This window comes from Lissotriton vulgaris, chromosome 2_1, assembly GCF_964263255.1.
Source record: "Lissotriton vulgaris chromosome 2_1, aLisVul1.2, whole genome shotgun sequence".
NCBI classification, from domain to species: Eukaryota; Metazoa; Chordata; class Amphibia; order Caudata; family Salamandridae; genus Lissotriton; species Lissotriton vulgaris.
The window spans coordinates 1,742,489,380-1,742,513,757 of NC_141687.1; the positions used below are offsets into that span (position 1 = coordinate 1,742,489,380).

Below are 24,378 nucleotides of genomic sequence, written 5' to 3' on the forward strand. Positions count from 1 at the left end.
AATCTTTAGTGAGGGCAAGTTAGAGAGCAAAACAAAGTCACAAGACCTTTTATCGAGAAAACAGGCTTGGAGCACTCCATGTATCTGTTAGTACTAACCTGCTATTATATTTTAACAATGTGGTTGCAGGTTTCATACCTGTGTTTGGTAAATCTATATGCATTTTACTTCTCCTGTTGCCTTAAAAAATCAATTATGATGAATATTGGCAAGGCACCATTTTTTCTATTTTTGGAGAGTGGAACCGGTAGCATATGACATTTAAACAGGTCCCACAGTCTTGACACCTAGTTTGAAAAATACATGTTAATGCTCTCCTAATAAAACATACTCATTTTGTCTAAGTAAAAGGGTGTAAAGAGGGGTTGGACCTGGAGGAGTTCAGAGCTTCACTCTGCAGTCTACATGCATATTTTGCAGCAACCTAAGCCACTGACATAACTTATAGGGATTGGACCTTGCGACTCGCAGTTGTAAGTCAGGGAGCCTGCAAAGTCGTGAAGACAGGCAATGCAAAGCACGCTGCTCCAGAACCCAAGGATTAATGGTTAATCCAGTGCTTACTGGCATTAGTCTTGTATTCTCAAGAAAACCATTCCATGCATTTGCTCCAGTTTCAACGGTGTGTTTTAACCCCTTCGCAGCGGGGGTAATTCCCCCGCTGTGCTGGGGGGCGCGCACAGGACCCCCGTGCTCACGACGAGCTCAGCTCGTCATGAGGCACAGTGCTCATGTGCTCATGACGAGCTGAGCTCGTCATGACCACACCCGTTCCCGTTGAGCGCTCAGCACAGCAGGGGAATTATCCCCACAAGTTCAGCTCGCCATGAGCACCGGAGCACCGTGCCTCATGACGTGCTGAGCTTGTCATGAGCATGGATGGAGTTAAATTAAAATGAGTATCAGGTGATTATTAGTGGGACAAGCATACATGTGACTTAAAGTAGGCTATGCTCAGAAAGAGGAGGCATGCAGAGGGTGAAACGTAAGGAGACCGTCGCTCGAAAAAAAGGGAGAGGGAAGTTGTTAATGCAGGGTTTTGGAAAAACAGAGGAGACATTTTGCGATGGTATGTAATCAGAAGCTGCAAAACTGCAGAAAGAAACAGCATAATGAGCATGTAAAAGAGTGCCGTAATAAGTACTTTGATAGACACTGTGATAGGCAAACAGTCTATCCACTGCTAGGATACTGCTAGACAACTGCTTCAGCAACGACAGCTAACCAGCTCAGCGATTAGAAGCATACGTTAATGATTGGACTAACATAGGATAATATCAAGAGTTTTAGGTTGCACTCGAAGGAAGCAATAAACTCATGATCATAGAAACATGTGAGAATATACAGGGCAAACAATGCAAACACTGAAAAGGAGATTCTGCAAATGCTGGAGGAATATCTTCTGATGGGGTGGGGGGGAGGACAGCTTCCTTAGACAGAGGAGGTGTATTTGCTGCATTCCTGGGGCTTGAACTTGTAGACGCTGACTCGATTCAGTGGCAACTTTGCTAGCATGGGGCTGCTGATTAGACTTCCTGAAGCACTGCCTTTAGTAGGGGTGGTGGTGGAACTGCAGATTCTGTTGAAATATGAAATACCAGTATTTGGAAAGCGCACAGCTACCTCCGAAGTGGTGTCCCGGCGCTGGGGGCCCTCGAGAAGATTAAGCAAGCTATTGCCCAGAGTCACATGGTGCTGGGCTAACCTGCCGCCATCACTGGGGATTGAACCGTGAACCCCATAGTCCGGAGTCAGGCACCCTGCCCGTTGCGATGAAGATGCAAGATGAAGTGGGAGCATTAGGTGAGGCCCAACTTTTTGTCTCCCTTGATCACACTTTCAGTTGGGCTGATGACAGAAGTGTAGAAACCTCACACCTCTTTGCACATATGTTGTTGGTGCTCCAACCTGGAGACTACCCTGCTGTGAGGGGCATCACTACACAAAGACCATGGCTGGAGGGCGGACTGGCAAGGACATCTGAAAGGAGAACCACCTCACACTGGTTCTGTTATCTTCAAGACTTCACTCTTGCACCATTTATTTAGATTTTAATATTTCTTGGACTGTCTCAGTTTCTCCCTTTTTCATGCAATCCATCCTCCAGCCCTTGCACCTACATCCACAGCGCCACAGCAGCTTCCTGAATCTCGGTGGGTTTGACAGTTGCCTTGGTTTGGCACATATATGATTCCTGCCAGGGCGTTTGTTTTTCTCTTGGCTCGTGATGTCACAGCAGCAGAAAATACCATCAGCGGCGTATGGGGGGAGTGAAAGTTGCATCAGTTACTACATTTGTAGGTACTTGAATGGGGATACTTTTTATAGCATGGATCTATCACTAAGGTTGAAAAAAGCACTTTTAAAAGTAACTGTGTACCAAGTTGTTAGCCAGGGTACCTTCTGGTTCCATATTTTATTGAAACAGGCTGCCAAATGTCGTACAGCTATGGTAGATAATACCGACAAGGCAAGTTGAAAGCGATAGGGTCAGTTTGAAATGTAAGCGGTACTGTAACTTTAAAGCACTGGTAGTCATAGTACGACCTGCGGGCCGTCAGTGGCCCAGAAAGCCTTCCTGTGCAGCCCGCGGACCTTGCAGACATGTACCTGTGTTATATTTATTTTTTGCAAAGTGTCTGCAAACACCGCCGGTTGTTGATTTATGGGGGGCGGGTGATTGCAGGCATAGAGTGGAGATGCAGGGGCGCTAAGAAGAGGTCAAATTCAATAAGGCCTTATTAACAATTAAATGGTCTTTTAAAGACCTGTGAAATACTCCGGTGACTGGCGCCAAGGGGGCTTTGATCTGACTGCTGGGGGTGCTGTGACTGCTGTGACCCCCAGGCCAAGTGGTGAGACAGAAACCCTACAAAGCAGCAAATTCTGAAAGAAAATGATCTGGCTTTTACATTACAGGGGCTGGGGGGTGAGGTGGGGGGAGGCTGTCTCTGGGCTGGTGAAGGGGACGTGTAGACACAGTATGTGTGCACTGCCCGAGAGACAGACGGGGCAGAGACAGACGGGGGCAGAGACAGGGGCAGAGACAGACAGGGGCAGGGACAGACAGGGGCAGATAGGGATAGAGACAGATAGGGGCAGAGACATATAGAGACAGAGACAGATAGAGGCAGGGGCAGATAGGGGCAGAGTGTCAGAGACAGATAGAGGCAGAGACAGATAGAGGGAGGGGCAGATTGGGGCAGAGTGGCAGAGACAGATAGGGGCAGAGACAGATAGGGGCAGAGACAGATAGGGGCAGGGACAGATAGGGGCAGAGTGACAGAGACAGATGGGGCAGAGACACATAGGGGCAGAGACAGATAGGGATAGACAAACAGAGGCAGGGGCAGACAGGGGCTGAGACAGATAGGGGCAGAGACAGATAGGGGCAGAGACAGATAGGGGCAGGGGCAGATAAAGGCAGAGACAGGGACAGACTGACAGAGGCAGAGACCGATAGAGGCAGAGACAGATAGGGGCAGAGACAGATAGGGGCAGAGACAGATTGGGGCAGAGACAGATGGGGGCAGAGACAGATGGGGCAGAGACAGATGGGGGCAGAGACAGAGAGACATATACAGATAGCGGCAGAGACAGACAGAGATAGAGACAGGGCCAGAGAGACAGAGAGGGAGACAGAGGGGGGAGGAGGAGGGCCAGACAGAGACAGGGCCAGACAGAGACAGGGCCAGACAGGGACAGCCAGAGAGGAGGAGACAGAGAGGAGGAGACAGAGAGAAGGAGACAGAGAGGAGGAGACAGAGAGGAGGAGACAAAGACGGAGGGAGGCGGAGACGGAGGGAGAAAGAGAGGGAGAGAGACCGAGAGGGAGAGAGACCGAGAGGGAGGGAGACAGAGAGGGAGAGAGGCAGAGGGAGAGAGACAGAGGGCGAGAGAGGGAGGGAGACAGACAGACAGAGTGCAACAGAGGGAGAGAGAGGGAGGGAGACAGACAGACAGAGTGAGACAGAGGGAGAGAGAGGGAGGGAGACAGACAGAGTGAGACAGAGGGAGAGAGAAGGAGACAGACAGAGTGAGAGAGAGGGAGGGGGACAGACAGACAGAGTGAGACAGAGGGAGAGAGAGGGAGGGAGGGAGACAGACAGACAGAGTGAGACAGAGGGAGAGAGAGGGGGACAGACACCGTGAGATAAAGGGAGAGAGAGGGAGACAGACAGAGTGAGAGAGAGGGAGGGAGACAGACAGACAGAGGGAGAGAGAGGGAGAGAGAGGGGGGAGACAGACAGACAGCGTGAGACAGAGGGAGAGAGAGGGAGGGAGACAGACAGACAGAGTGAGACAGAGGGAGGGAGAGGGAAGGAGACAGACAGACAGAGGGAGACAGTGGGAGAGAGAGGGAGGGAGACCGACAGACAGAGGGAGAGAGAGGGAGGGAGGGAGACAGACCGACAGAGGGAGAGAGAGGGAGGGAGACAGACAGACAGAGGGAGAGAGAGGAAGGGAGACAGACAGACTGAGTGAGCGAGTGAGTGAGTGAGTGAGTGAGTGATTGTGAGAGATGTGTATGCCAGGTCTGGTGGCTCAGTAGGCAAAGGCGTCCATTGCAGTGGCCTGTGTTCAAACTCATGGTCAGCTTTTTTGCTGCTCTAGCCCCACCCCCTCCCCCACTGACCCTGCTCCCTCCAGTGCGGCCCTCGGCCACAAGCCACACTGTAAATGTGGCCCCTGAGAGAAAGTTTGTGAGTACCCATGCTTTAAAGGGACCGCACCATCATTTCAGATTAGCATTGCAAGCCCCGCCTGTTAATTAAAGTTTCATCCCATGAGACCAGCCCACTCTCATGCCGTTCAGTGGTAGGGGGTAGAGGTCACCTTATTCACTCATATATTTGTCAAGATATGGAGCATTGACCGAACTGTATGTGGGTTTTCGTCTTGCAATAGTCAGGGTTGTTGCAGGGTAAGACTGGGGTGCCCTGACTCCTGCTACTGTTAAAACAAGGGGTGCTCATGGTAAATACATGCGTGGGATAGGGGCCTCCCCCGACTTATTAGGAGTGTGCATGTATACCACCAATACTTTCATACATGACTTCACAGTAGTGCGGAATATTGGTTTTTGGGGCCAACCAGCTTTTGCCAATAATTTAATCAAAAGCTAATATCCTTCCACAGCCCTTTCCAGCTCTTCTAGAGTCCTTGTACAGTTAACCTATAATGTCTTTCCAGGTAACCACAAAGGACGTCCACCATTGGCAGACTGCCGAATTCACAAGGCCATTAGTAATAGGACAGATAAAGCCATGAATGCGTCCACCGTAGGCACAATAAATACAGAAAAACGTAATGTATCCTCATAAAAAAATATAACTTGTGAGCACTTTAAAAAAGCTCTTAAAAAGACAAACAAATGGTGGGAGGTCACATCACTGAAGAAATATCTTGAAAGCTGGATCGCAGTTACCTCTCAGCGACTATAAAAAAGAATAAAAGAAGCAAACATGTTTTTTTCCACTCCTCACTTCATCTCATTTGCATTATGTACCAAGAATGTAATCCACTTTCAGACCAAATGATTGTGGTGTGGCCAGTCTTAAAAAAATCCATATTGCTGGACTGAGCTTTACCTGCGAAGCTGGATAAGAACTCCGGTATTATAAGAGCAGGGGGTGCGGCATAGAAGAGCTGGGGTGTTCTGCCAGGGGTGAGTGTAGGACTCAGAACTGGAAGAGCCCTGGATGATCCAGGTCTGGACTGAAGTGCATTGACAGAGCTGGGTTTGCCTTTAAGTGCTGGAAAATGGTAGGGCTTTGCTAGGCATGATGAGGTACCATGGTTTAGGTAAGTGTTAGTGCCAGGACTGTCATACCAGAAGGTGATGCAGATCAAGCTCGAGGTACACTGATAGAACTTTTTGTGAGCTCCTGTTGGAAAGGAGGCGGGCAGACACCACGCTATGGCGGGCATCACTTCAATCATTGTTATTAGTCAGATTAAAGATAACAGAAATATTGTCTGACATAAACATCATGGTCTAAGGAGGGAGTTAATATTAACTCCACTGGGGTGATATTTTTGTAAACGATATTTAGGACACAATATTTTTGTCTGGGAATACTTAGGCTGCAATATTTTGATACAATACCGATTTTGACATTGGCGGAGAAAGCAAAGCTTGACAGGGCACATAGAATTGCATCTTTTTACCCACCCCTCAGACCTATTTGGGGCAGCAGGAGAGGAGACCGGAAAGACAGTAAATGATGGCCAAAGGTGCAGTTCAAGACAGGTTGCAATGCAGTGCTCTGCCTCATTTCCAGCACTGGAATACCCAGGGTGCAACAGGGTGCTTTGCAGGAAATTGGCAAAACCATGTATGGGTATCACAGGCGAAATACCAGTGTATGAATAAATGAAACAGCATTTCTATAGAGCATGGCTACCCGAAGGCATCTCAGCACTGAGCGCTGTCAAGTATGCAGTGGTTCAAGCCAGATGATTATTGAAAGAGCTGCATGTGGGTCTTAGTTATTGGACAGCTGTGGATGCTGTAGCACTGTGTGAAGTGCACTGGAGCTCTTGCACCCTTACTTGCATCTTTGTGCCTTTTTGTCAGATTTTTTTCCATTTGCCAATCAGGCTACCCAGTCTTTGTACCTTTATTTTTAGGTGAAAGCCTTTGTGCTGTTTGGTCTGGTAACAACTTCTTGTAGGTATTCGGAAAGCTTCCTTGGGAATGCATTCGACTCATTGCTTACTATTGGCTTTGCGACTCACATAGTCTAACTTTCTGTTTGCTGTCTTCATTTGTTTTAGGCTGGTCAGTGTATCTTTGTCCTTCCTGTGGAGCAAAGCTTGTTCACTATGACTCCTTGTATTTTTCCACAAGTCCTCCTTTCTGTGAACAAGCTTTTACATTGTGTTCTTATCACATTTGATGTGCCTACAAGACAGAGATCAAATGTCAGGCTCTGTCTTCAGAGGGAGCTTGGTGTTTACTTTTCTTTTTCTGACTTCAAAGTGAGAGGATGTATGTGACAATCATTCTGAATACTGGGAAAGAAAGGGTATTTTCTAACACACAACAAACTTTAAATATCTGTAATTGAACTGTACAAATATTTCAGTACATATCAAAATTAAGAAAGCACAAATTAAATACTTTTTTGTAATTCAGAAGTGTGGTGGAAACAAATATTTTAATATGATCAAAACAAATCAGTACACTAGGTGATGCAATTTCCATACATTATCATGTGTGCACTGTATAGTTTTATCAGTAAAACTGTATATGCAAATGTAATGGTCATTTTAATTGATAATGGCAGTGCGCTACAAAACCATGCACTCTACACAAACTCTACTCTACACCACTCTACTCTATAACACTCTACTCCACTCTATGACACTCCACTCTATGCTACTCCACTCCACTCTACAACGCTCTACTCCACTCTGAGCCCCTTCACTCTACGACATCTATGCCCCTCCACTCTACAATACTCTCCTTCACTCTGTGACACTCCACTCCAGCCTATGCCACTTCACTCTAGTCCACTCTACAACACACCACTCTACAACATTATATGCCACTCTACTACACTCTACGAACTCCATGTCAATTTACTTCACCTTATGTCACTCCACTTCAGTGACCACTTTACTCCACTCTACACTACTCCACTCTACGGCACTCCACTCTACGCCACTCCACTTTACACCACTCTACTCTGACATTTTACTCCACTCTATGTGCCCCCACTCTATGACATCTACTTTACTCCACTTTCCCACACTCTACGACACCCGACTCAACTTTACTACTCGCTTCTCTACTTCTCCACGCTGCGCTGTTCTACGACACACTGCTCTATGAAAATATATTTCACTCTAAGCCTTTCCACTCTAGTCCACTCAACAGCACTCAAGTCCACAACACTACAGTCCATGACAGTCCATTCCATTCTACACCACTCTACTCCACTCTTTGCCACCCTACTCCGCTGTACGATAATCCACTCTATGCAACTCTCCTTCACACTACTGACTTTTAGACATGCTAAACAGCAACCACGCTGGTGTACAACATGGCTAAAAACACATTGGCAAAGCCAATATCTCTTGCATAGGTGAGATCTATTGGCTTTGCCAATGCTTGTTATTATTCAAAATGGGGTAAGGAGAAGAGAGGTGAGAATGCGTGGAACCTACCATGTTTTTAAAAGAAGGATTAAAGAGTTGTGGGCAGGAATGGTAAAGGGAGTTTCAGCAGTCTTCAGCAAATTACAAACTTTCAGGTAGATGCATCAAGCATTTTTGCAAGCGCAAACGGTGCGAATCGCAAAATTCGTTTGTTTGCGCCCACAAAAATGGCATTTGGATGCATCAAGGGTTCATGCACTCGCAATTTAAGAATTCGCAAATAATTGTGAGTTCTCAAATTGCGATTGCATTTAAGGAATCGTAATTTGCGATTCCTTAAATGCAATACATGAACCATTCCAAGATTGCAAATTCGCAATCTGGGGTCTATTTACCGCGAATCAAAACTACGTGCTAAATAGCAAAAATTTAGAAATATGCACTTTAGTGCATTTTTCTAAGTTGTATATTACACACACACATGTCCTTGGGACATGTGTGTGCGCAACACCAGTGAACATTACCATTTCAGGGGTGCAACAGGGTGTTCTTTGGACACCCTGGCACCCTTGAAATTGCGGCACATTTGCGATTCGCTAATTGCGAATCGCAAATAAGGAGTGGCTTTCCCATTCATTCCTATGGCGATTAGCAATTAGCGAATCGCAAATAAGGAATCAGTAGGAATCGCAAATAACATTGCGATTCCTACATGCATCCCGTTTTGCGAGTCTTTAATATCGATTCCTTAAAATTCGCTATTAAGGACTCGGAAAACATAACTTTGATGCATCTGGGGGTTTGTATCTACACATCTTTGTTGTCTGCCTTCTTTTCTTTTCCCTCTTCCATTGTGACCACCTATATTTCTTGTCTACTTTCTCCAAAGCTCAGCCTCTACAGGTTATGAGGCGGTTGGACTTGGGTTTTTTCTCCCTGATTTGATTTCAGACATGAAGCACAGCCCGAGCGTTTGTAGTCTTTGGCGTGCGTCTCTTTCTGTGTTGCAAACGAATGCCTTGAGTAAATTAACAGCCCACACAGGATAAGCCTCCACACATCAAAGCCTGCATTGGGCACTGTAGCAAGCAGTCGGGGAGACCTTCCCAGGTCATCTGACTTCACCCAATCACAAGGATCCCTGCTCAGAAGTCAAGTTAGACTTCTCCACAAGCCCTTCCACTGACTCATGCCACTTCACTTCAGCCAACCTTGATGCTGGTAAAAAAATCTCAGTGCACCAAGCTTAAACCGATTAGGCACTGCAGTGCAGAGGCACTTTTCAAAGTAAAGGCAGAATATAAAGTGTAATGTATATGCTTTTCACACTAGGGAAATACTGATGAAACAGTGTGCCTGTAAAACCACTAATTACATGTGCAATTGTATGAAATTCACATTCATTGGTGACTTACACCTTAAACCTATTTTGCTAACTGCGGGGTTACATAGTATGGACATTGGATACCTTACTCCTGCATTGGAGTATATGTATCAAATATATGTCTGCTTTTATGATATTCATTTATTTTGCGGGGTATTTTGCAATGTTAAAAACATTCCTGACAATAAAAACTAATAAAACAGGTATAATAGATATATATAGGCATACATTATACAGCTACCAGACATGATTGATTCATGTGTACTTTGAAACTCCACAACCTTTCTAAACATCTTTAAAACGGGGATTTAAAATCTGTTTAAGGGGCGGCTGGTTTCTGTGACATTTCACTTGAAGGATGAGACAAGCTGCTCATATGGGTTTATTATTACCCGGTTATGCAGCACTCTTGAATCAATAACGAGATGTATGCTATCTATCCATGGCGTCTGAATGCGGCGGGACTGTCTGCCCTTATGGTGAACCATTAGGTTGAAGATGATGCTCATTCCGCTTAATGGCAGCATCTGTCACCTGCTGCACTGCCCTTTCCTCTGAAGCTTTAGCACAACTTGGATGCCATTCAGGTAAAAATAAGAGCTGTTAAAAACTGGAGGAACTGGGGTTTAGAAGAATCAACCCATTCAATAATTAATTAGACTTTTCTCAATTGAATGTTATTGTTTGCAGTTAAAAAAAAACTATGCAGATTCAAGCACTTAAAAGCACTTTCAGTACAATTTACTCCAGGCTAACTGGTGCAATTTAAGTGCACATTTAAGTGTACATGGTGATTTCCTCATGCTTTGTGTATTACAAAAACATTATTACTCAATGGATACGCACACATGCTTTAGACCCCCTTGCTGCTCTTCTGATACACCGATCTACTTCAGTGGTCAAAGTGCATTAAAAAAAAGTATGGGGACTGTGATGCTGCATGCAATGGGGCGGGGGAGTGAGCATGGGGGTAGGGCCAAAGATATGACAAAAAACAAAATATTCTGTACCATGTTTTTGTCTTTCACTGTCAAGTATCTACATATAAAATAACGTGCAGTTTAAATGAAAAATAAATTTAAAAAAAGATGCTCCTCGGTAGTGAATTCACTGCAGAGGTCTGCGTATAACCAGCGAGCAACAGAATTAAATCTTAGTTGGTGCAGTGTAGCATAGTGACTTGTGTATTTTTAGTGCTACGAGGTCGCAGTCTGTGACAGAAAGCACTGTGAATATGTCATTATTTGAAACTTGCATTACACACCGTATAATATAGACTGGTACAAAATGCACAAAAAGGTGTAAGATAAAATGGTGCTTTCAAAATATAGATTTTAGTAATACCCAGACAATTTTTCCTATAACTGTCTCTTCAACACCTCCTCAGGTGTAGTAAGAGCTATATAAATACAATTACAATTAAAAGCACTCATTTCACAGCTCAGTTAACTCTTTGCACTACCACTAAAAAAGAATGAAAAACTTCAAGTGATTGGATCAATTACAGCCAGTTCCAGCTTCAAAGCACCATTTACATTTGCAAATGACCCTTTACATTTGCAGATTAATTTATTGCGCACATCTGGATTTCTTTCAGGCAAGCAGTCACCATGGCAGGAAGGCTTGTTTACCTGTCTTAAGTTTCACACACATGAGACTTGCTGACTGGCGCTTCAGCTGAAGTATTTAAACTATTGGGAATTAACTGTCCCGGGATGGTTAACTTTTTACAAAAAGTAGGGGAATAGTTGTTCATAAATCTCTACTCCTGCCCACTTCGACCTCTGTTCTAAATTGTGCACATGCATTCGTAAATTACAGGGGTGAGTCTATGTACGCAATTGCTGCATACATTGTAAACATCCTGACTCCACATTCGCCAATGCATTTGTGTTCAGAATCAAGTACTGTATACCATGCATACTTTAGAATGTTGTCCTGTTTATTCAGAGAAATTTAGTGGTATCGAAGGTTAGATTTTGGAGCGGAGCTTCTAATACTGACCTATAGGCAGCAGGAAGTCCTGTCTTACTAAATTACCTTCAGATTGAGTGTAGCAGATGCAGGAAATTTGCCAAAAGTTAGCAGATGCCCCGTATGAATTATTTAGAGTGTATACATAGGTATACTAGCAACATCCCCCTCTCCGAGCACTTCTGCAGCACTCTACAGTGTCTTCGCCATCAGTCCATCGGGAACCCCCAGAGGGGTAATCAAAAATGCCCTATTAAGAGTGCACACATTGGTGTACTAGCATATTCGCCCTCTCTGATCACTTCCGCAGCACTTTATAATGTCTTTGTCATCAGTCTACTTGAACCCCCAAAGGGGTCATCAAAAACACCCTATTTAGAGTGTATACATTGGTATACTAGCATATACTTTCACTCCAAGAACTGCCACAGCACTCCACAGCGTCTTCACAAAGAGCCCACCTGTACCCCTCATGGGGGTAATGAAAAATGCCCTGGAGCACAGGTTCTTAATCGGTCTAGCCTGCCCAGGGGGCCTGTGACTGCTTAGAAAAATACATCATATTAACTGATTAATATGGAGTATACAAATAAAAAAGCAAAATGCACAATTAAAACGTTCTGCAAATGTAAAGGAAATTGAAATTGGAGACTACAAATGTAGGTAATATCCTCTAATTGATTTGTGGGAGGACTATAAGTGCATGAAACAAAATACAGTATGGTGGATGAGTGACCTTAATGGATTTGAGAAACACTCAAACCTTCCTATAAAAATTATTTTTACGAATATTTGTGAATTAAATAAAATATTTGATAATTTGTGTATTTGTTTGATGAATGTTTGTTTCTGTATTTTTTGGGTATTGTTTTGAGGTTCAAATTATTGAAAATGCTTAAGCTGGCGTCCCTTGGCTTCCAGTAATGACTTAATGGGGGACCCCAGATTCTAATAATGATTCAGTGGAGGTCCTCGGGTTCCAGTAATGATTACGTGGGTGTACCCATTGGAATACTAGCATATGCCACAGCATCTTCAAAATCAGCCCACCTGAACGCCCCCAGTGAGGTAATACAAACATGTCCTATTCAGATTATATACATGTTTATGCCTCCTAAAAAGGGCAGATGGGATTGGGCAGCCTCCAATGTTTGTCAGATGTCCGGCATCTGCCAAACTTTAAATAACCCTCTTAGCCATTTTGCTGGACAAAACCATGGATTGGGAATATAAAAATTGTGCAAAGTAAACATGCTCTCTCCACCAGGGGCTGTATTACACACAGTGCCCTGGGGGTGCAACAGGCATGTGTGCCCACTTTGTGTGGCCCCAGGACCCTTTGGTGTTACAGAAGGGGCCACAGATGCTTGTGCTACCACTTCTGTTATTCTCCAGCACTTTCGTAAGAGGGCATTCCGTCATTTGCTTGGGGCTGAGGGAATCTCTTTGCCTATGTGCCCGTGCCATAATATGTACATGGGCGCAAAGGCAAAGAAGCCCCGATGTGGCGTAATGATAGTGCACCACAAAACGGTGCTGTCAGTGCGCCCCCTGAAGGCAGACCTATTTGTCCCCTCTCTGAAGTGCAGACGGGTGCTGCCTGCACGCAGTGGAGAAACGCAAATTTACAGGGTGCCCCTGCAGAATGTGATGAGGGGACCCTGATTACGTGAAAGTATCAAGGACCCCCTGAGCAAATAGATACTACAAGTCCTAGGTCAGGGATTAACAGAGTGAAAAGTAACAGCCAAGGCACTTGAACTACAGACTAATTCTGTTTCAATGAACTAAACAAGAGAAAAGGGATGTAAGTAGGTCTAAAATCAATTTTTATTATTTACAAAATTAAAAGGGGGCACAGACAGATATGCAATTCAATTCATATATTTTTAAAAGAAGAATTTAAGAAATCAGCAAAATATCAACAGAAAACATTCAATACACAATTTAAAACATTAAGTGAAAAGACATATTAAAAAAGTGGCATCAACAAATTAATTCTCAAACATTAAGTAAAAGGACATATTAAAAAAGTGGCATTAACAAATTAATTCTCTACGCACGTTTCGGCGACCAGCGCCTTCTTCTGGAGTAGCCACGTGTATCCTGTACATTATCATTAACAGATTTGACCTACAATTTACATCACCTTCATTATATCATGATATAATGAAGGTGATGTAAATTGTAGGTCAAATCTGTTAATGATAATATAATTTGCTTAGTTATGAATCCTTTTTTTAAAATATATCGTAGAGTATTACTATTTTCAAGTTTGGTTTTCTTCCTTTTTTCCTCCATTCTACAGGTGGCTACTCCAGAAGAAGGCGCTGGTCGCCGAAACGTGCGTAGAGAATTAATTTGTTAATGCCACTTTTTTAATATGTCCTTTCACTTAATGTTTGAGAATTAATTTGTTGATGCCACTTTTTTAATATGTCTTTTCACTTAATGTTTTAAATTGTGTATTGAATGTTTTCTGTTGATATTTTGCTGATTTCTTAATTTCTTCTTTTAAAAATATATGAATTGAATTGCATATCTGTCTGTGCCCCCTTTTAATTTGGTAAATAATAAAAATTGATTTTAGACCTACTTACATCCCTTTTCCTTTGTTTAGTTCATTGAAACAGAATTAGTCTGTAGTTTAAGTGCCTTGGCTGTTACTTTTCACTCTATGAGGGGACCCTGAGTCACCCATTACTCACAGATTTGTATTCACCTTCGGCTGAATGGGGCACCTTTGAAGGGTTGAGGGACCCCTGGAAGGCAGGTGACCCCCCTGTGCCACAGGGACTGCAAGGGCTTGCGTTACGGCCCTGCCTGCACAGTAAAACATGGAGCGTCTGGTTAAAGCAGCTGCTTTGTATTTCACTGAATGCGATGCCCTGGGGGCAGCCCAAGTCCTCACAGCTGGCCAGAGTTCAGCGCGTTCATTGTAATCCGAAGCATTGTTCATGTTTGCGCCCGCCGCATCTGTTTAAAGGTGCGCTGTGGTGCAAACATGAACAATATGCCCAATACATAATACGGGCCCGTGTGGCTATTCCCGCTGAAGCCTGTCCTAGTATATAAAACTTTTCAAATAAATAAAAATAAATATGAAGTTTTTATGACTGTTCTAAAGGCAACACAAATTCAGGGCGAGGGTGCCCAACCTACTTTCATAGTTACTCCTGAATTATTTCCATTTGGGCCCTGGGCCTCACTTAAATTCCGTGATAAAGCAAGAGATGTGTGGGAACTGTATTACTGCAGCTTTACGACATTTATCTGATTTATAGTAATGCAGCATTACAAGATTTACAAGGCAGCCTCCTCTCATTACACACGAAGCAAAAGCACTTAATATCATAGAAATAACATGTCTGTGCACCAGCGGCAAACAACCGGTGACGACTCCACACAAATAAAAGCTGTAAAACTGGCAATGAATATTTGCAAATTATTCCACATTTATGTGTAAAAAAGCCAGTTCTGCAGTAATAACTCAGATTTGGACTGCACCACTGGTACAAGCGCAGATTTTTCAGGAAGCTCTGCGTGAGCCCCTCCATTTCTTTATGAGTTCCTGTGGGCTCACTTCCGCAGGAAACGTGGGGCCTAATTTATGAAAAGTGACGCATAACTGCGTGAAAACAGCGATGCGTCACTTTTCATTGTGCCCTCCTTGCGTCACCAATGATGCATCATATTTACATTATGACGCATCATTGCGCAAGGAGTTACAGATACGTCAGTATTTCTGACGTATCTGTAAGCGCAAAAGTGACGCATTGCTGGAGTGTGTCACAAAAGTGACGCAACTCCAGCAATGTGTCCTTTCACATGGGGCAAGCCCCATGTGAAAGGGCCTGCGCTAGTCATACGCCTGCTGTGAGGCAGGCGCAAGATTTTGACGCAACGGCGTCCTAGAAGTGACGCAGTGAAATCTCATAGATTTCACTGCGTCACTTCTACGACCCTTTCTTGCGTCAATACGCCCCCCTTGCATACATTATACCTGGCGCAGGTATAATGTGGCGCAGGGGTTTACAAAGTGACACATCTACCTAGATGCGTCACTTTGTAAATATGGTGCAACAAGGCACATTTTTTACGCTGCTGGTGCGTCACAAAAAGTGACGCGTCAGCGGCATAAAAATGATGCAAGGCCTCATAAATGAGGCCCGTAGTTCCCAATCAGTGCCCCTCTGCAGCTTCCGGAATCTCGGAATGAAAGTACAGTTAGGGAAATGCATCGCAGGTTGACAGCAGTCAGAGCACTATGTCTTGAGCAAGTTAAGGTTCCCCTTTTAGCACCTAGGATTTTTTGTCACTCCCAAAGTCTTCGGCTTATTTTAAACTTCAGGGGACTCGCTGAAGGGCATGCTGGGAGGCTGAATGGGATCATGAAGCTGCGGTGGATGGCGTAAGTCCAACACTAGAGGTGGGAGCGCAACAAATTAACTGGGAGAGCCGCGGCAGAGCAGAGCCAATGGTCTGGCTCGAATCTTAGTGCCTTTTCACAATCCGAGCCCTGAAAATATTTGCTTTGTATATCATAAAACAAACCACGTAAAATATGATAAATTCTCTTCAAAACCGGAAAAAGTCTATTTCTATAACATCTGAAGCTGAGAAATACTTATTCAAAGTAATAGTTTTGTACTACTGGTGGTCTGAACTCACATATTTGAAAGTGTTTTCATTCACGAAAATGAAGAAAATGAGTTTTTGTGAAATAAAATATTTGCCTTAGATCACACAATTTGAGGGGAGAGGGTTTGATTTATTCAGGTTTTCTAGTTTCGCTTTGTACAAATCAGCCGGAAAATGGGTACCTATTTGTCTTTCCTTATGTTAAGGCTTTCTTTTGCTCTTAGTGCATTTTCGTCAGTTTTTAAAATATTTACACTAAACACAAGATGGCAGTGGTATATTCTGGCCAGCACCTCTGTAACAGTTTGTATCGGCAGTCAAAATATATATACAGAGATATTCTCCAGCGTGCTCAATGTCTGACACCGTGCCAGCCACAGTGTCACAATGTATGTAGGAAAACCCACAATACAATCAAGAACAAATATTTGCTTAGACAGAGCACAACCCAAAATTCGTTACCACAGTGACTTAAGTAAGTCGAGGAACACGTGACATAATGAATGGCACAACTCAAAAATTGGCCAATAAGTAGGCGTGGCATTTTCGAAGTGGATTTCATTTGCAGGTTGCTATAATCGCCGGGGGATTACCTATTTTGCCAGTATCAGGTGGCGCTCTCCGCACAAATGATGCTTCTGTCACGATTTTGAATACTGGGATATAGTACTGAAAGCACCCCAGATTGGACGGGGCCATCTCCTACAATTTTGGAATTCTATACAAATACACCTTATTACCACACCTGGATCAGAGATTGTCTGATACAGCCCGAACCTGGACAGAAACTTTGTTTGCCTTATACAAGTCTTTTTATAACTCAAAGAAACGCCGTGAACTCACAACGCCTTTGTACAGCCTTTTTAGCCTTGAAAAAGTCGTCTCAAGACGAAACACGTGTCGGCTGTGAATTTCTCTTAGTCTACGTATCAACTGTGATTAAGATTTGAAAATTAAAGACTTTTCTACTTATTGGACAATTTTTGAGTTGTGCCATTCAGTTTTTAAAATGTATTGGGAACTGTACCCGAAGGCCCAGCGCTTTACATGACCACTAGTGAGTTACATTACATAAGGTCACATGCATTATTCATAGACATGGGGAAATTAAGGGGCATATGTATCAAGCCCTTTTCCCGTTCGCAAACAGGCCGATTCTCAGAATCGGTCTGTTTACGAATGGGAAAGGCCTTTCGGGATATATCATCCCAAAAGGGCATCGCAAATAGAGAATCGCAAAATTTGCGATTCTCTATTTTGCGATTACATTTAACTCTATGAGTGCTGCAGCTTTTCCCGCTGTGCGCTGAAAATTTAAAAAACCCACTTTACATGACAAAGCCAGCTCGTCATGCGCGCAGCGCAGGTAATGCCCATGACGAGCTGGCTTTGTCATGAGCACTGAAGGGGTTGAGGAATCGCAAACTGCGATTCCTTAAATGCAATGTATGAAGCACAGAAAAAGTGCGATTTGGCCTTGAGAAATCGCAAATTACCACCAACTTTAAGTTGGTGGTAATGTGCGATTTCTTTGAAAAATGCACTTTTTTGCATTTTTCAAACTGCCATGTGAAGCACATACATGCCATTGGGGCATGTATGTGTGCCACATGTGGACACATACATATTTCAGGGGTGCAACAGGATGTCCTTTTGACACCCTGGCACCCTTAAAATTGCATTCTAAATTTGCGATTCTCTAACTGCGAATCACAAATTGAGAATCTCTTCCCATTCATTCCTATGGTCCTCCTAGCCCTTAGGAATGAATGGGAAGGTATTCCTTAATTGCGATTCGCAAATTGCGAGTGCTAAGGAATCGCAACATATTTGCACATTTATTTATTACATCCCGTTTTGCGATTCTCAAATAGCGATTCCCTAAAAATCGCTATTTGAGAATCGCAATAACGGTATTTGATACATATGCCCCTAACTGATTCATCCAGTATGCAGGATGTTGAGCCAACACTGAAACTCGAGCCTAGTGGCTTATTCACAAGCCCTTTGTGCCACTCGTACAACACTTTTCCCATGTAAAAAATTACGCAAAAGTGGCGCAAGGGGCTTGGTAATAAACCCCCTAGTTCCCAGTTCCACAGTGGCCAGCTCTGACCATAACGCCACACCCTGGGTAGAGAGAAGGAGGCAGGCAGAAGCCACATGAGCTCAAGGTTCCAACAAGATTATGAGCTGAGCCAAAGCCAGTCTTCAGTGGCTCGCCCACCTCTTTCCAACACTCAATGGTCATTTCACATTGAACTTCCAACAACCCCCAATCAGGTAAGCCAATTAAGAGGTAAGCAGTAGCAGCTGGCCTTTAGTACCACAGACATGTCCTCTGTGCTCAGGGATCATCATTGGAGTGGCAGTGGATGAAAATTAAACCTGGCGCTGGGAACCCTCTTTACCTTCTGTCAGTTGGCCTCCACTCGTCACTCTGCTTAGGGCAATTTGGCAAAGCCAAGTCCATTCTGCAGACCTGACAGTCTGTGTCATAATGTCACACATGTTCCTTGCAGATACGTGTGGTAGTCTCTGTGTTAATGGTTTTTACATTCTGGAGTCTCTTCTTGCAGCACTTGTGGTTATCAAGCGTCTCCATGTTGGTTACCTGTTGGTTGGTAGTTTAGTTACTTTGACAACAACCTGTCTTTATTCGACTCTAGAAATGACCTCCCCTCCCCCAACCCCTATGTTTAAACCAGAACTTCACCAGTGATGTTTACAATAGATATGTTCATTCTTTTGTGTGCTTCTAGTTCTAGCTTTTCTTTTTCATTCTTGCATCTGTATCACTCTCCACAACACTGCCACTTTTTTTTAGCAACTTTCAAGTGATTTCAAAGGTTTTTCTCTGTGCCTCAAAACTTTATTCCTTTTTTTTACTGATGGATCCACGGTTCTAACGCATGACTGCACGCTAGGCATAGGGCGCTGTAACTCGTACTACTAGCCATGGCCCTGTAGCGAGCTCGCTGCCGATGCGTAGTCCTTCCTTTGTTTTCCAGGCTTTGCAGATGTGCATGAACCACAAGAAGCTGCTCTGCTAAGGAGCAGCTAGTAGCACAAACTAAGCATGAAGCTACAGCAAGGGTGACCATGTCCTTGCTAGTGACCTGACCCTTTCATGGTTGACTCATGCGAGATGGAGGATCAGGGGGATTTGTGACTGCCGGGGCACCCCAAAGTGTCTTCAGAGGCGTTTACGGTTCCATGAACTGTGGAGTACTGCTGTGGCACAAGTATAACAGAGCACTGTACAAGAGAAAGTGTACGCAAAAGCGCCATCAATTGTGGGATAATGAAGAATCCCGCTCACAAGTAGAAGAACGGACTCCTCTTTCTACTGGTATGCATGGGAGACACTTCACTAGCCCAGAAGAGATCCAGCAGAAACGCCTGAACCATCATACGTTCCCAGACAAAAACATCAGTGAGGACACTATCTCTATCCTACATTACTGGATCCCATCAGAGGCAGACGTGGTCCGCTGGGACAGATATGCAAAAGGGTCCAGGGGACACAGATATTTCATCCGCTGCCAGATCATCTTCTCACTACCAGAACTGTGTTGCTCCTTTTCACCTGTTTCAGTGATGTCATCTTGTGATACCAGACCTTGAGGATGGATGGCACACGCCTGGATAGAGCTGATCACAAGATTCTTCTGAGAGGATAAAAATATGGTGACAAACCTGCTATCTCTCTTTACCTTCAAGAGGCTGGAGAGGAATCGGAAGAAGGCGAGCTTGTTAATGCACCATCTTCATAGCGGCAATGGAGCAGCAGGACCTTCTGTGACCACTTGTGACTTGATGTGGTCCGTGTGCAGCGGGTGCGGTAGCTTCAGGTCTAGGATTGCAGCCCACAGCTGTCTTGTGGATTCAGCTCAGTACGTAGTTTTCACCAAGAGGTCTCAGATAATTTAATTTCCTCTTTAAGGGATCAAGGTTGTTCCGATGGCAGCTGGAGGAACTGACAAAAAAATCAGCAAAGTAAAAGAAGATTCTCTATCCATAGCAAGCTCTTCTTCTAGAAGGTCATACCCGGAGCACCTCAGAAAAAACCCTCTTCTTTGTACTCAAGATATCCATTTGAGGATGATCCTTGAGTTGAAGATTTGCTTGTTGATAACATCTTACAAAGGCCCCTTCTCCCGCTGTGCCAGGTAATATCCAGATTTGCAGTAAATTTCTGACCTCTGCATTCCTTTGCTTGCTAGAGATGAGTATTGTTTACCAGGTCACACACACACCCTTTCACCAGAAAAGGGCTTTTTATGTACACCTATTCCATATAGTCTGGAAAAGAGAGCAGTTCTGCAAGGTGGGGTTCAAGCCGTTCTTCTGGAAAATATGGCATGTCCTTCAGCATTCACTGCTTAAACTGTATGTACCGTGATGCACTGGGGAGGACTGGGAAAGTCCTGTGACCAGTATGTAACTCCTCCTTTATGCACTGTTGCACAAGCTTCTGCTCCTTGGAGGGGCTGGTGATTGGTTTCTGGAGCCAGAAGTCTGCACCTGGGTGCTGTTTGGCACTCACACAACCGACACTAAGCAGCAGGCCATGTTCCACCCGATGGACTCTTCACCTTCTGAGAAAACACTGGTGACAAGGGCTTACATCACTCTCTGCGCTTCAATACTCAAGTAACCACAAGAACACTTCTAAGTTATGGGATGCCTTGGACTGCATTTACCATGAAGGACTGGGACAGATTTGTGACCGGTGTGCGACTCCACCCCTTAGCTGTAGCCTTCAGCATCATTGTCTTTACCAATACACTGTAGAATTAATTAGTAACAACAAGGTTACTGCCTTTTCAGATGCTCCATTTCAAGCACACATTTGCAAAATTTGCTTTCTTGGCTAAAAATTCTAAAATCCTAAATTCTGTGCATTGATTCATTGTTAAAAAGTATAATTCTGAAACTGTCGAAACATGCAGAATTACATGAACAAAGCGAGTATTCCCTTTCTAAGCCAAACTACTGGACCAAGTAGCAATACAACAATTAGATGAGTCCATAGAACACCACTGCTTGTTTGATGCATGATAAGCTTGACATAGACCTTGTTAAGGTATGACATCCATATTGGCTGATGTTAAAGGCGTTGAAATCCTAGTCATTTTTCAACACCGTCAAGCATGACAACTTATAGTACCTTCCTGAAGAAGGAACTCAAGACGTAGCCCTCAGGTGGATTTCTTCTCTTCTTTCTAAGTGTTAGCCGAGAGCCTTTCTGTGCTCATTAGTTACTTATACCTGTGTTTCCCCAAAAGTCCTAATGAGTACATTCAACCACTATTTATAACAACAAAAGAGCGCCTACTGCTGTGGATTTCTAGGGGACATGACATCCAACCACTGCCTTGCCAAAGAATAGAACTTGTGGCATAATGTGCTACACATTATGCCTTAAGATCTATTCTATTGTTCTTCACCTCAACCTCATGCACACTCTGTGCCCTTTTCCAAATGGCTGGGCTCTTCAACGCCATGTGGATCAGATTACGTAAAGATGATGTAACCAAGGATGGAGGCGGCTGTGGTGGGTAAAACAACCCCTCACTCTGCCAGGGTTTTGTCCAGTGCACCTGAGATTTGTCAAAACCTGGAAAGAGGGTGATACATTTTGGAGTACTGTTGGACTGAAAGCTCTTTATGATGTCCTAATTAATCAGTGTGGCACAGACTGTTTTCATTAATTTGGTCTGGGCTCCCTAAGTATGTAACATAAACATTACTGTTTGAAACATCTGGCAGATAATCCCCTCCAAGGTCCCATTGATTCAGATGCATGTGATCTCCATTGACTTTCTGTCCACAACAGTGATATTCTTAGATCAGAGACGCGTAGATAATCCCAAGGCACTGACCTGAATCATGTGCTTCTACATGACACGCCTACTAGTGTATTACACTCAATGGGGGAGACTTAAAAATATGTTGCGCTGGTTTAGCATCACTAAAGTGACGCTAACCAGCACACATTTTTTTTGTTGCTATTTACTTTCCAGCACAAAACTTGTTTTGCACTGGAAAGCACCCTCAAAGTAGCGCAACGCATTACATTGCGTTACTTAGCGCCAAAGGGGCAATACATGGGTGGAACATTGGTGTTTCCCTGTAACTACCCATGCCTTTTGATGCAAAACCATATTTACAAACATTTGTAGACATGGTTTTGCGCCAAAAGTTAACGCTCCTTCAAGGGAGGCTCTAACAGGAGAAATACGTTCATTTCTCCATACTTTTCCGACTTTGCATACGTGCTGCACTGTGCAGCACACATACAAAGTGAGAAACGCTTTCCATCATGTCTAGGCATAGTCTTTTGTACAAGAAGGATACCCTTCCTGTACAGAACCTATGCTAGACTCATGTACACACCCTAGCGCTATGGCACTAAAGGGTGTGCATGGCGCACGGCCACTGAAATCAGCGCTGACACAAGGGAAAGGGGAGGAGAGAGCTATATCTCTGATGATATGGTGCGCTCCTGCTCCCTCCCTGTCACGCAACGCAGTGCAGCCTCGCAGGGGGCTGCGCGGTGTTGCGTGACATTTTTGTAAATCTCTCCCAATGTGTCTTACTACAATCTACCTCTGTGGTGTTTGAGAATTGGAACTGGAGGTTCAAACCGCAGTGCAATGGCATGCCAGTTCACTTCACCTTTGGAGAATATAGAGCGATCTCAACTGGTGTTAGTGCAATGCACAAGCACACGTAACATACTTTAACATAACTTAACTCACTTTTAATGAAAGTAAGCTCATGACCAGCACTCTATCCCAACTCTCACTCAACTACTTTGAACATATTTTTCGACTATCAATATCATCCCTAGGTTGCCTAGTTTGTTTCATGGGTTTCTTTGATTAGCAATGTTGAGGATTTTGCTAAAAATCTAACTATCGAAAATCAGGCTTTGTCGAGTAACATATCCTGCTTGTCACTTATTTAGGAAGAGCCAATCACAGCATCTAGCATATTGTTGAGACCACTGATAGCTCTTTGTAAGTAAAATTCATTGATTTGTGTCTCTCGCATGGCCGGACCAATGGTGAAACAAAACCAACAACAATGCTTTGTTGCTGATATCATAGTAGCGCCAAGTTCTATTTGCATGTGCTGCAGTCATTGGCCAATCACTCAAATCAGTCATCCTATGACCTACGTCGTGGGAGGGTTTGATCAGCCAGTTCTGGTGCTAGCAGTCTAAAGTGAGTAAGAAAGATTACGGTGTACCAGACTGAGCCAATGCCCCCTTGCCAATGAATGCATATACTAGGAAATTACTGTGCTTAATAATGCTTGAGAATGTGGAGGTTTAGGGGGTTAAAAACACTTGAGATGGAGTCAAACAACTGGACAAGATTGGAAAAGCTGGTAAACCAAAAACATTGAATATGACATCTTGTTGACTTACGTCTGTTTGAATAATGCTCCATGCATTGGTCAGCCCAATGTTTCCCTCTGTGCCATACAAATGAAGGCCCTTCTTCAGGTCCCTCTGGGCGTACATATCAATCTAAAAATGAAGACAAATGAAAGCAGATTACATATTGCCAGACAATTACATGCCGACGACAACTCTTATCTGAAATGTAGCATGCGCTGGGTTACGGAAAGAGAGAACATTGAAATGATAATGTGTGGATGAGAATGGTGGTCTTAAATGTAGTTATGAGGGATGAAGACCAACCCGTTTCCGGGTTTACAGCAGGTAAGGAGTTAGACTGAGTGTGCTTCATGTTTCAGTGTAGCAACACTGATTACATCATTTTTGCTGCAAATGCAACATACCTGCGCAATACCTGTCAACCCTATCCTGTTGTGTAGACCATTAACAGCTCCTGCAGCAGCTAAAAGTGAAAGTGTCACATTTAACTCTATATTGATGGCTAATTTCTGGCAGTTCCAGAAGACTCTCATTGGAGAGGGCTTCCAGTGAGCAGCATACAGATTCCTGCCTGTTCCTGTGGTGCAAGAGGAGGCATGTCCTGCAAGATCCGATAGTGCCTGCCAGGGAGCCCTATGCAGTATGTCAAGACCCACTGTCGACTATGTCAAAACGCCTTGAGAGGATCTTAGCGTTTATTACTAAAGCTACATAGGGCAATCACACTGTTCTTCTTGTATTATGGTCGTATGAAGTTATTTACATATTTGTTGTACTCCATAGCCTCTCCACGTGCATCCAAGGGCTATTTTCATTGAATGCAACACAAGTGTTTCAGTACCTTATTCATTGCTCATAT

The 24,378-nt window shown here is 44.0% G+C and overlaps 1 protein-coding gene across 1 annotated transcript in view; it reads right to left on the reverse strand.

Annotated features, from left to right (window-relative positions):
- TSPAN4 (tetraspanin 4) overlaps positions 1-24,378 on the reverse strand; it is a 766,988-nt gene that overhangs the window by 70,368 nt on the left and 672,242 nt on the right. Inside the window, exon 4 of the mRNA XM_086957743.1 lies at positions 23,547-23,648. Coding sequence (XP_086813869.1) covers positions 23,547-23,648 — 102 coding nt within the window. The remainder of the gene's footprint in view (positions 1-23,546; positions 23,649-24,378) is intronic.